The sequence below is a fragment of the Cupressus sempervirens genome, chromosome 10 (genome assembly GCF_028749045.1).
Source record: "Cupressus sempervirens isolate cs-2001-9-10 chromosome 10, ASM2874904v1, whole genome shotgun sequence".
Lineage (NCBI taxonomy): Eukaryota > Viridiplantae > Streptophyta > Pinopsida > Cupressales > Cupressaceae > Cupressus > Cupressus sempervirens.
The window spans coordinates 105,403,696-105,416,793 of record NC_143127.1 but is presented as its reverse complement, the minus strand read 5'-3'; the positions used below and the strand labels follow the sequence as shown (position 1 = coordinate 105,416,793).

Here is a 13,098-nt window from a genome sequence, read left to right as displayed (position 1 = left end):
AAAATAGCAATGAAATAAGTGAAATTAAAACTGCGATAAAAATCGACCGTGTATTGCCAAATTTGGGCAGTGCATTAATTTTTGTTAGTGATTAAGAAGATTTGAAAATAAAGATTTCCTTATGCGAAGAATGCTAACCGTGCACGTGAAGATTTGAGGCTTACAAACCTGTTCATCTGATTCTTGTGGTTGCAGTTGGATCTGTTTGTTCCATAATCCAATCTGGTGAAGAAACTGCTATGTCACGAGATCTTCATCATCCATGGCTTTCATGAAGTTTTTGTTGATTGCTCTGTTCGTTTTGTAATGTGGGCTTGTTCACTATAGAACCCAAAATAGGTTTGCTCTTAAAGGCCTTACGTCCCAACAAAACTTGGTATCTGATGGAATTGATGAATCCAATCGGGTGGAACTACCGGAGATGTTTTTGATTTTGGTTGAGTCGGCAATTGTATAAGCCAAATATTCTTCTGCAAAATCTTCTTTTGAAACATGTGAAGAGACTTATGGGTTTTTGCTATGTATGAAAACTATTGTCAGGAATCTATTGTTGTTGGAGGTGTATGGATTCATCACGTACAAGGCATCTTCCTTTCTATTCGATGGGAGTGATCTTATGTTGAATGCCATGGGCCCTTGCATTTGGATGACATGTTTCTTCCAATTCTTGGAGCTTTGCTAGACACCCTGCTTAGATTGGGCAAGGTTTGTGGCTATTTCACGGTTAGAAATCCATTTGTTATAAAGTTTAGTGCAGATTTTGGATCTGAGAGTCATAGGGATAGCATCGATTTCTATTACCATATTTCTAATCAATACTTTTAAAAAGAGATACATTAGAAAGATTGCTATTACCATATTCTTAATCGATACTTTTAAAAAGAGATATGAAGGGCACATTAGAAAGATTTCTATTACCATATTCTTAATTAATACTTTTAAAAAGAGAGACATGAACCGCACATTAGAAAGATTTCTATTACCATATTCTTAATCAATACTCTTAAAAAGAGAGATAAGAAGGGCGCATTAGAAAGTAGTTAGGAATTCATAGGAAAAAATATTTTGTTATTAAATATCTTGGGTTTCTAGAGTTTTTGGTGATATATATATATATGGAGTAAGTAGAGATCATGGAGAGGAGAGAGAGAGTGAAGTGGGAAGGGAGAGAGGGGAGAAGAGAAGATAGATATTGAGATGGAGATAAAGAGAGAAATAAAAGGGAGAGAGAGAGAGATATATATTGCAAAAAGAGAGAGAATGAGAGAGATAGGAAGAGGGGGCTAGAAAGAGGGAGAGGTTTGAAGAGGAGAAGCGAAAGAGGTACATCTAGATGGAGATTTAGAAGCAAAGGATATGAAGAGGAGAAGAAGATTAGAAAGGGAGAGAGTGGGAATGAAATATATAAATATATAAAGAATAGAAAATGAGTAAGGATGATATATATAAAGATAGAAATAGAAAGTGATATATAGAGAGATGCAGAAATGGGGAGATAAATAGGGAGAGAGACATGAAGAGATAAAAGGTAGGCATAGAGATAGAGATAGAGATAGAGGGAAAGATTGAAGAAAAAATATGGAGATGCAAAAATTTAAAGATATAGGAAGGGGGTGATGGAGAGATGAATATAGAGTGAGCAGATGGGAGAAAATTAGATGGACATACAGATAGATCAAAAGATAAAGATAGAAAAAGATTTAGAAAAATAGAGAAAAAGATAAAAAAGAGATATAAACGATGAGATAAAATAATAAAACATCAAGAAAAAAAGAGAGAAGAGAGAGAGACCAAAAATGATCAATTACTTCCATGACTCTCTCGTACCAATTGCACACTAAGTGCGATTACTAGTCTATATTTTCACGGTTTCTTTACTCGTTAATTGCAGAATTGTGCTGTTGCTCTTCCCCTAAAAGTGAAGACTGTCTTATCTCATTAAAGTACAATGGCCTGAGCGACAAATGGCATAATGCAAAACTGATTCTGATTTATTTATGTGATTTGTGCGTAAGAATTCAGCTGTTGAAAATCTGGGACTCTTTTCTCCGACTCGAACTGCTTTACTTATGTTGTTTTTTCCTGTGTTACAGACAGAACTATAGAAAGAAAATCAATATAACAGGGCGACAATTTATCATTTCAGCTGCTTCGAGAAGTGAGCAATTCTGTCTCCAGGAGGTCAGGGGATTGAAACCCACAAAGTATGTACAGGGTTCCAGTCTCAGGCTCTCTTTCTTCCCCTGCCGTTTCAATTCCAGTGCGCTTTGTGACTATAGATTCCCCATGGTCTGTAGCGGCTCCCGCTCGTCGTATGGACGAGACCACAGCAGCCGTCAAAATACAGTCTGTTTTCAGAGGGTTTTGCGTCAGGAAGACAAAGACCCTGGATAATCTCAAGGTTATTGCCAGCGTCAAGGCGAGTATGGAGGAGATGCGACGGCGTATAAGCGATCCTCAATGTCTTGAATTGATGCGTCAAAATGAAAAAGAGCGTGTTAAAATCGCAGAGGGAATTATGTCACTGTTGCTCAAACTTGACGAAATTCAGGTATTTATAACGGTTTTTGATCAACCCTAAGTATTTTTGGTTTTAGAATAGCGAATTACATGATTATGGAGTACTCTGCAATTTGCAAATTCCACATGCGTTTAAGTTTATTTGATGCAGCATATGTTAAAATAGCCCATCATTTTACCCCGCTTTCCCCTAATTAGTTGAGCAAGACAATTTAAAATGGAGGCCTAGATGATATCCACTACTGAAAAATAGGACGATAGTAACCTGTATAAAATGTTTCGGAGCACTTAATGGTGCTAGCTTCCCTGCCCCAGGTGCTGTAGCCTAAGTCTTGCATCGGATTGACAAAGCTTTTAGTGTTTAGTGCCTATATTGAAATGATGTGTGTGGTCGACCAAAGGAGAATACGAACATCAATCCCTGTATATTGCGCCCTAAAGCCTGCTTCAGGATTTACGTAGCTTTGAGTTGTAGCACTTAAGTATTGTATTTGCTGTTAGACTGCACTATACAGGGAAGTGACCTAAAGCTCATACAACGTCCTTTTTAATATCACATTTAGGTTATTGACGCTACAATGAGGTGGCCCGTAAATCTCAAGAAAAGAGAATAGATGCCTGCATGATTTTGTTCGTGCTAGTCTTCAATGTGTAGAAATAGAAGAATTTCGGTGATGCTCATTAATTAATATGGCTGGAATTCAGATTTGAGATGTTTTAATTTTTCAAATTCTGCTGCATCTGGAGCCACGTCAATATATTTCTAGACACCTGTGGCTACTTGTTTCCTTTTACTTGAACCATACTTCAGTTTTATAAACAATTTCTATTTCACACAAATTTGATCAAACTTAGGGTTGTTTTTGTTCAGAGTTTCAGTTATGGCAGGGTTTAACCAATACCTTTGCTTTATTACTATTATTTCATCAAGGACATCCGGATACCTGTAGTTGCTTGCTTGTTCTTGTTGGAGTATATTTTTTTCATTTCAGTTCCAGAATTTATATAGAATTTGGGACCATTTGTGCATACTCGTTTGCCATGGATTTCGTTTCTGCATGCAGGGAGTGAAATCATTTGTGCGGGAGGCAAGAAGGGCTGTGGCTCATGAACTGGTCAGCCTTCATGAAATGGTGGATGCCATAAACACCAGTATATCTAAAGAAGCTGTTACAGAAGATCCAATTGACCTTCAGACCAGAGAGAATGAGAGTTGTAATATTGGGAGAAAGCAGGAGGGTCGGAGGGGTACAGGGAACAAATGTTGGTTGAGGATGCGGATGGGGAAAGTAATGAGTAGGAGCTACTGGACTGATTGACGTTGGCACCTTATAACAAGATTTATAGTGGGAAATCAAATAAAGAGGTGGATGATATATAATTGCTTTTTAGCTTATTAGGTTTGTCTATTTCAATTGTTCTGACAAGTCTGGAGCATGAACGGCATTATCTCCAAGATTGAGTGGAGTTGAAGTCTACAAACTTACAAAGCATTGGTGTTCCAGTTTCAGGTTCTTTTCTTCCTCAGCCATTTCAATTTCAGTGTGCTTTGTGTATATAGATCCCCCATGGTGTGAAATGGTTCCTCCTGATTGAATGGACGAGACCACTGGAACCATCAAAGTAAAGTCTTCCTTATGAGGGTTTTACATCAGGAAGACAGACACTGGAGAATCTCAAGGTTATTGCTGGCATTAAGGAAACTGTTGAAGAAATGCAGTTGTGTAGACATGATCCTCATGTTCTTCAATTGATGCATCAAAATGAAAAAAATTCTCAAAAGCACAAAGGGACTAATGGTCCCGTTGCTCAAACTTGATGAAATTCAGGTATTTTAACTCCATATTGTAATCCTAAGGATTGTTGGTCTTAGATTAGTGAATATCAGTAGATTGGATTATTGAGTTCTCGGTGAATTGCAATTTTCTCATGCAAACATTTTTGATAAATGTATCTGGATGCAAATGGGTTATGATTTTTCATTTTTGTTTCCTATGTTTGTCTTTGGATTCTTCTCCTAAAACTCGTTTACAGAGTTTAGTATAGAATATAGGTAGCAATGTGGATTACTAGTCAGGTAACTTGATTAATCGATAGTAACGTGGAAAGAACCCTTAGCCAAGATAAATAACTGTATTCCATTGAAGATTGGGATTTTTAGAATGGTAGAAACAGTAGAAATGGTCAAAAGGCAAGGAGATCTCCAAAGCAGTATTTTTAGCTGTTTGGGAACTTGTTTCTTTTGTGTAACCTTTGGCTTAGCCACCAAGTGCAAAGAGTCTTGCTTTAATCAAAGTCACTTGGTGTTGCAGCTGGTCTCATCTAACGGGCTACTTTTTTTGAAAAGTGTTGGATGCGCTATTTAATTTGTTCTGAACACCTTATTCTATCACTTGGGATTCTGCCTCTAAACCTATTTACTTTGACCTTTTTGAATTCATTTCATGCAGCAATTGTTAAAATAACCCTTCATCTTGCCCTGCTCTCCCCTAGTTAAAAACAACCTAAGCCTTAAGCCTAGAGAATATTCACCACTACAAAGTAGGATGATGGTAACGAGTGAACAGAAGTTACCTTGGGATACAGGATCCTACCCCAGTTTCTGTATTCTAAAGCTTGCTTCAGAATGGACAAAGCTTTTTGGGTCTAGTGCCTATATTAGGAACAAGTATATGTTAGACCAATGGAGAACACTAGCATCTATTCCCTGTATGTTGCACCCGAAAGCCTGCTTTGGGATTGGTAAAGCTTTCAGTCATAGCTCCTGAATTTACAAACTAGCTAGCGTGTTGGTATTTAAACTGCACTCCATAAGGAGATGGCCAAAAGCTCATACAATCTCATTTTTTATATTGCATAAAGATTGTGGATGGCATAATGAGGCAACCAATAAGTCTCCAGAAAAGAAATAGGTTCCTGCATTGTTTTGTTAATACCAAGGTTGCATGGGTACTCGTACCCACACCCCTGGTACTCGTACCCACGTACCCAAGTACCGGGTACACGTATCCCACGTACCGGGTACTCGGTGGAGAGCATCATAGCTAAGGACCTTGATTAAGATTCTGATTTTTTTTTTTTTGGTTTTTTGTTTTTGTATTAGCTTGCTGTTTATCAAACTTAATTCAATACCAAATCAGTTTGAAACTTTGATACTCATTAACAATAAACTTTATCACTGTTCAAGTCAAAAGTTTATCATTTGCAATATGTCATTGTCATATGGTTTAGGATCTTCTTGTTCATGTTTAAAGTCTGCCTTCTTTGTTATGCATCTAAGCATTTATCATGTATTATTATTTCAAACATATAGGAAATCTGAAACTGAAAACAGTACATTACATTTGCAAACTTTATCATTGTTCTTGTTTTAAAAAACCATTGTCATGACTCATAAAATCAGATTTTTTATAAATATAAAAGTGTAATTTTAAAATAAGTTTCACATACCCAAGTACCTCCCTCCCCTATTATGAAAAATACTTTAAACATTCAGCAATAGCATATATATATATTTGACTTATGGCTTATATTTTCAAATATCTTGTTTTGAATGCTCAATGTCATGACTCATGACAGATATTTTGATTTTTATATTTTCTATAAAATATTAATTATATAGAAAAAATTAGGCATACACACGTACCCCCGTCCCCTATTTTGAAAAATATGCGTACCCGTACCCGCTCCCGTACCCGTTCCCGTTCCCGTACCCACGTACCCATGCAACCTTGGTTAATACTATTCAATGCGTTGATATAGTAGAATTTTGGCATATTTGAGATTTTTTAAATTTTCAAACTCTGTAGTTGCTAGTGCCATTTCAACATTTTCAGATCTGTGGCTGCTTGTTTGGTTTTTACTTAAACTATATTCCAGTTTCATAAACTGTTTTTCTCTTACTCTTATTTAATCAAACTTAGGGGTTGTAAGCTTTGTTTCTGTCCAGAGCTTCACTTATAATAGGGTTTTCTCAACACCATTGCTTTTTAACTATTAGTTCATTTAAGACTTTCAGATTTGTTATTGTTAAAAGTATCGTTTTCATTTTCATATTCCAGAAGTTTTCTAGAATTTTAGGCCATTTGTGCTGGTTTTCATTTTCTATTCTCTGCATGCAGGAAGTACAATCTTTTGTGTGGGAGGCTAGAAGGACTTTTAGCTCATGAATTGGTCAGCCTTGAGGAAGGATGGATGACATAAGCACCAGTAAATCTAAGGAAGGAGCCAGTACAGAAGTTTCAATTGGACCTTCAGACAGAGAGGCCGAGAGTTGTAATTTTGGGAGAAATCGGGTGCGAAGGGGGTGTTCATGGATTAAATATTGGTTGAGGATACGAACAAGGAAAATAACGAGTGTAAGCTACTGAACTGACTGATGTTGGCACCTCATAACATATTCAATTAAATGATTTTGAGCTGATGAACTGTAGGATTCAAATGCTCATTCATGCTTATTAGGACACACAGTTCAAATATCTTTGGGAGAGAAATTCTTGAGGAAACAGTTATACTAAATCATGGGAGGGATCATCCTGAAACCGAGAACATGAAAAATGTAACAGCACCTCTTCTGCTTTTGTCTTGCAAGATTCTTTATTCTACGTAACTAGTAATAGTCTAATAGATAGATGCTGTTAGTACAAGTTAGAACATCCTACCAAGGTCACAGAGGTGGGAGAAGAGTGAAAATTGCTTGATCTATATAGATTATGGAAAGACATGGGAAATGAAGAGAAGATAATACATCCAAAGATAAATATAACTGTGGGAATTAACTAAGAAGGTACTAAATTTTTCCATGAGGAGATCTTATTACTTATATGAACCTTAAATTGGAAAATTTAAAAAGAAAAGTGGATACCAAAATTTGTTCAATACAATATTTCTTTAATGCGTACCCCTAGTTTGTTTTTCATTTATTATTGTCGAACTCTTTTAGGCCAGCTTTATGTTTATGCTTGATGATTAGTGACATTGTTTCCAGATTGTTGGATATTATTTCATGCTTAGTTGATTTATATGCGATGAGTTACTTGGTTATTTAATGTGTTCATGATTACTCTTTCAATGATGATATATGTATGTTTAGTCAGTGATTTCAGTTATCTCATGATGATGGTAGATGGATTATTTATATGTGGTTTCTATGGTTACTTTATCCCATACTTGCATGTGTATGGTGTACGCGTATGTTTTCTTTATGTTTGACGTTTTTGATGTAGTTGAGAGAGAGAGTTGTAGTCACACGATGCACCACTTCCCGCCATTACTTATTTAGTTTAGAATATATGTGTATGTACATGTATGGATTTTATGCAGATTGTAGGTACTAGGTATTGACTTCCCTGAATTGTTAAGATGAGCGTACCTTACTGCAATATCTCAATGGTAAGAGAGGGGAGATAACTCTTGAGTCTCGATCCTATTCTTAAGCCAGTTGTCTTAGAAAGTAGGACAAGTACCTAAGTTGTTTACCTTTCCGAATTTGTCAAATGATGTAAATTCGTGATTATAACTCTTGAGTTTGATCTCTTTTTTTCTGTACTTTATTATGGGTTTATTTTAGTCTTGTGGGTCTGTGATTAGTTTCTATTATAATTAAATCAAATTAAAAGAATAATTAATGATTTGATTTAATGGATTTTTTTTGAAGGAAATTCGATATTTAATTTAATTTAATTAATTGAGAAATTAATTAGAGAAAAGAATTAAATTTAAAGATTTAGTTAAAGTCTAATTTTAGGCATAATAATATTTATTTAATTTAATAATAATATATTTAGGAGTTCATTTTTAAATAAATGTTAAATATTATTATTGCTTAAGTTATTTTATCAAAAACATCTCAAAAATTAATTAAAGAGAATTATTTTACAAAGATATTTTAATTAAATGGCAAAAAAGTTGTGCATGAATATTTAAAAGGTAATAAAATAATAAAAGATAAAGATCAACGAATCTTCTCGCGTGATTGCATAATCGAAACCCTAAATTTAGGGGAGAACTTTTTATCAAAGATCTAGAGCTCATTTTTGTGGAACTGAGTGTTGGAGGAACAATTTCGGAGGAGGTTTTCATAAAGAAAGGGAAATACTTGTGTGCTGTGCATTGTCAAATTAGCATTAGATTTAGGTAGAATCGTGTGGTTAATTTGCATAGTAGATTTCCATTTTTAAATTGCCTTCTTTTTCATGCCTAGATAAATTTGTTTCAAAATTTAAGATTTGGTTGATATCATTGTATTGTAATTTGTTGGGTTATGTTCTTGATTTTGTCTATGAACGAATTAATTTATTGAAACCTTTGTCATAGTTTATCATGGTTTTTCATTTTCAAAAGTCTTTGTATTTGAGGAATTGTAAATTAGAAACCCTTGAGTGGTAAATTTTAGAAAATCAAATTGTGGGTAGGGTTTGAAATCGAACAAAGATTGTTGATTAATCAATTTCATTTGATTGTTATAAAATTCTCTCTCAAATTTTCTATTGGAATATATATATATAGAGGAATCTATTGGAGGGGGCAAACTTGGTAATTTGTTTTAATAAACAAATATAATTAAAAAATTAAATGATATTAAATGTATTTTGGAGGGAGGCAAGCCACCACATCCCACCTCCCCTCCCCATCTTATCCCTGACAGCGCATAGGGATTGTCATAGTAGTCTTGCTTCAGTAGCAACAAGTACTGCTGACGCATGACCTATTGCGGTTGTAGCAGGGCCTACTATGACAACCTTTGTTTAAGTAAGCCAGTGAACCTTTAAAAACACTTTTAAATATTTTTATTTATTTATATTGTTTTCAAATTATTTAATTTAATTTAATTTAATAAATAATTTTTTAAATATAGTTTTTATTATTAATTAATGTAATAAATATAATTTGTTAATTATTATTAATTAATTAGAATAATATTAAATGTTATTTAATTAATTTAAATTAATTTTTATTATATTATTAATTAGTGATTATGTTTATTAATAGTTATATTTTGTTATTAATAAATCAATAATTATTGTTTTAATAATTTAATACTTATTATTTAAATTATTTTATGAGTTAGCAATAGTTCTGTGTTCAAATTTAAAAGTGAATATGGATCCTTTTTATATGAGAAATTATAAATTTTATCAAAACAAAAACTTACAACGAAATGTAAACATGGACCCTACTAACTGCATTGTTAGTTGCATGTTTTATTGTGTATTGAGTTTCGGGGTTGACTTATTTCTTTGACCAAATTAGGATGTTTACCAGAGGCTTGGGAGTTTTGCTCTGTGGTGATGTTATGACTTATTTTGGTTATGATCTTTTGTACCCAACCATGGTGATGTGGTATGTGTGATGTATGCTGAGTTGATTAGATGTTTCGTTATTGCTTTTAGTTTCCCTTGTGTAGAATTGAGGTGAATGTGTCTTTCCTAATATAACCTTTGAGTCTTCAATAAATTATCTTTGGATTGCTTCTCAGTTGCTTATATAGGACTAAGGTGATATTGAGTTATTGTTTTGGCGATGTCATTATTTTGTATATGTGTATTTGATTTTAGATTAGTCATGTTAGGATCATCGTATTGGTGAAATTTGTGATTATGATCAGTAATGTTTTCAATATTTTTCCAATTACTTATTTAAGAAATAATGAGTGATTGATGGTCGTATGAGACCTATTTCTTTTACTGAGTTTAGGGTAAGTTATTTGTATGTCATGTTGGGAAGTGGCTTGCAATGGAGGCTGAGGCCCTAAAGAGGTTGCCGGGTAATTCATTGTAGGTTATTTTAAGTGACGACACTACATTAAATAAGAGTAAAATGAATTAATAAGAGTCATTGTTTTTCCTTGCCCATGCCTCTAATGCTAGTACAAGCTAGGATGGGAGTATGGAGGATGCTTGGTTGTGACCTTGCTTCGTTAGTATGTCTTGTTAGTATGAAAAGATATTGATGTCATATAGAGACACTAGGGGGCTAGAGTATTAAAAGACTGCCTGGGTAACCTTATAGTAGGCTCATGCGATGACACTTTCCCACTTATATAGTAGATTTCTTATGTGTCTTTGTTTGCCTTTGGGTTTATGTCACTTTTGTTTTGGTACCTTGAGTTAGATTGCTTTTAGGTTTTCCTTGACCTAGATGTTGATCTTGGCTTTGGAATTGTTATCCTGTTTGGGACTCGAGACTATCTCTTCAGCACGGTGGGAGTGGACCCTTTTCGGGTTACAACGAGGTCAGGTAATAGTGATTTTTACTTTTACCATTGAGATCCATCAATTTGATGTCATGGCTGAAGTTCCATGTTTTGCATTTCCTTTCATTCTATTCTTATGTGCTATAAGGGATGGTTATACCTATTGTATTGTATTTTATTTCATGGGTCTTAAAGAGATGATCTAATCTATTTTATGATATATATTTTTTCAGTTTTTCATACCTTGTGACTTGTACAGTGGATGATTGTACATTCCAATTTTTTTCCAAGTGGCTCAGGATAATTGTATATTCTCTAAATGGATTTGTGCTTGTAGTTATTCTTTAATGTGGATGTGTTATATATTGATCTTAGTATTTATTGAATTTACATATGATTCAAGGTCATGGGACCCTTAAGAATGGTAATCTGTTTTATGGTGTGTGTTTATGTGTATGTTATTACTTCCACAATTTTATATTTGTTATTGCTAAGTTATTATTTTTCAATTTTTTTTTTGACAAACATAGTGAAACTTTAAGTTAATTTCTTTTGTGTTCTTTAATGGGACGTTATAGTTGCAATTGAGTAAACAAACACATGCAACATTTTAAATAAACTACCTTCTGTGCAAAATACTTACATTTTGAATTAATTACCTACCATGTCATATAATGAACAACACTGTGCCCTATTGTTAGGTGCAAATATGGCACAACAAATGAATTTCTAATAAAGGAAGACTAAATGCAAATTTTCATCCTGAAGATAATAATGATTGATAGAATAACTTTCGTACTGATGGGAATAAGCTGATATGGTTTGAGAATAATTGGTTATATATTTGAGAATGATGGTAAAAGTTGATAAAATCCTTGTTGGCAGCATCACAAATCCAACAGTGTGGAGATTGATTTCCTGTATGCCTTCCATTGTGGTTTGAAATTTGTTGAGAGTTATTTTGTTTCAAATTGACACACACACAATATATTGGCACCATATTGATGGTTTGTAACTTTGTTTATTACAATTTATTGTTTGGACCATATTGGCATGTTACACAATACATTTTATCTATTTATAGTTTGTGTTTACAACTCTCTTTATTATGCCAAGGAGCTTTACAAACTTTGTTGGCATGCTAGTGGTGATGGGAGAAGTACCTAACACTGAGTCCATGGCCAAACCCTTAGGCATCATATTCAAGGAGGGTGTCGAACCGTTATAGCATAATCAATCTTGAACTAATTTGTTTAAACACAAATGCCTATCATCGTTTATTTGACCCATGGAGCAAGGGTTACATGCTAATATATAGAATAAAGTTATATGCCTGAAAGTATGTGCCAATATTAGCTGAAGTGTGAATCTTGTAATTAAGATACTCATCAGCGCTATGGTGTCAAATGTGGGCCAAATTTTCAACCCATGTATATGTAAGAAATGTTGATGTTGAAATCATCCCTTTTGGCAATGATAAAACTAGTCCGTCTGATTGATTTGATGTTTTTCATTTGCATTTACTGTTTGGTTGTTGGAATACAACTTGAATAGGCATTAAAAATTAGAATATATATTTTTTTTCTTGTTTGGTTGACATAATTGGAATGGAGAATAGGAAAACATATTCCTATTTTAGCCCCAAAATGAGCTTTCATCCATTCTAAAAAATACTTGTTATTGGAATGGGCCATTCCAATACTCAATCTCACTATGCCAAATTTAATATGTTGTCGGGTCCGTAGTTGCATGCGAGTGTCTTTTCGGGTAGAAGCAAAACTCTCACTCATTATTGATACAATGGTTATTTGTCATTCTGCTGGGTGATTTTCATTGCTGGTGATTTTCGTTGCTAGTGATTTTCATTGGTAAGTCACTGTGTTTGTGTTCTAGCCATTAGAAATGGAATTGTTTTGGGTGGTATATCTTCTCATATTCGCGTACATTGTTGACATGTTTTAGGTTCAGACATCTAAAACTTCGAAGTAGATTTTAGTCAGCATTTGAGCCAGGGCTGTGTTAGCAGATCTCATGGTGTTTCAGGAATAAGGTGTATTTTTTTGTTATTCCTTAACCTAGTTTTTGTTTTTCCTTCACTTGAAATCAATGCATGTCTTGGGTTAAGGCTTTTTTGACAAATAACTTTCTCTATTTTTACAAGTTTCAGATGTTGTTAATGGTTTATGTGCATTAACATACTTATAATTTTATTTTTATTTCCAAATCTGTGTTTGTGTTTTCATGTTCACATTGTTAATCCATGATCAGTAATTTAAAATATGTTTTACATTCTCAAAAATCCGATACAAAACAAGTTAGAAGCATTCTTTGCATATGTTATAATCATTGCATTCTAGGAAACCATGTCTACAGTAGGCATTTTA

General features: G+C 33.9%; 1 protein-coding gene across 3 annotated transcripts; it reads left to right on the top strand.

The window, feature by feature from the left end:
• Positions 1–1,807: 1,807 nt before the first annotated feature.
• Positions 1,808–7,420, top strand: LOC149532818 (BAG family molecular chaperone regulator 5, mitochondrial-like). Of its 3 annotated transcripts, none has more exons than XM_089804736.1 (4): positions 1,808–2,551; positions 3,585–3,886; positions 4,026–4,349; positions 6,642–7,420. In XM_089804736.1, the coding sequence occupies exons 1-2, from the start codon at positions 2,207–2,209 to the stop codon at positions 3,837–3,839; spliced, it is 600 nt and encodes a 199-aa protein (XP_089660862.1). In that variant the 5' UTR covers positions 1,808–2,206; the 3' UTR covers positions 3,840–3,886; positions 4,026–4,349; positions 6,642–7,420. The 3 variants fall into 3 exon arrangements, with proteins under 3 accessions (XP_089660862.1, XP_089660861.1, XP_089660860.1); XM_089804735.1 differs by having other exon boundaries at positions 1,809–2,006; positions 2,094–2,551; positions 3,585–4,349; XM_089804734.1 differs by having other exon boundaries at positions 1,809–2,551; positions 3,585–4,349.
• The last annotated feature ends 5,678 nt before the right edge of the window (positions 7,421–13,098 follow it).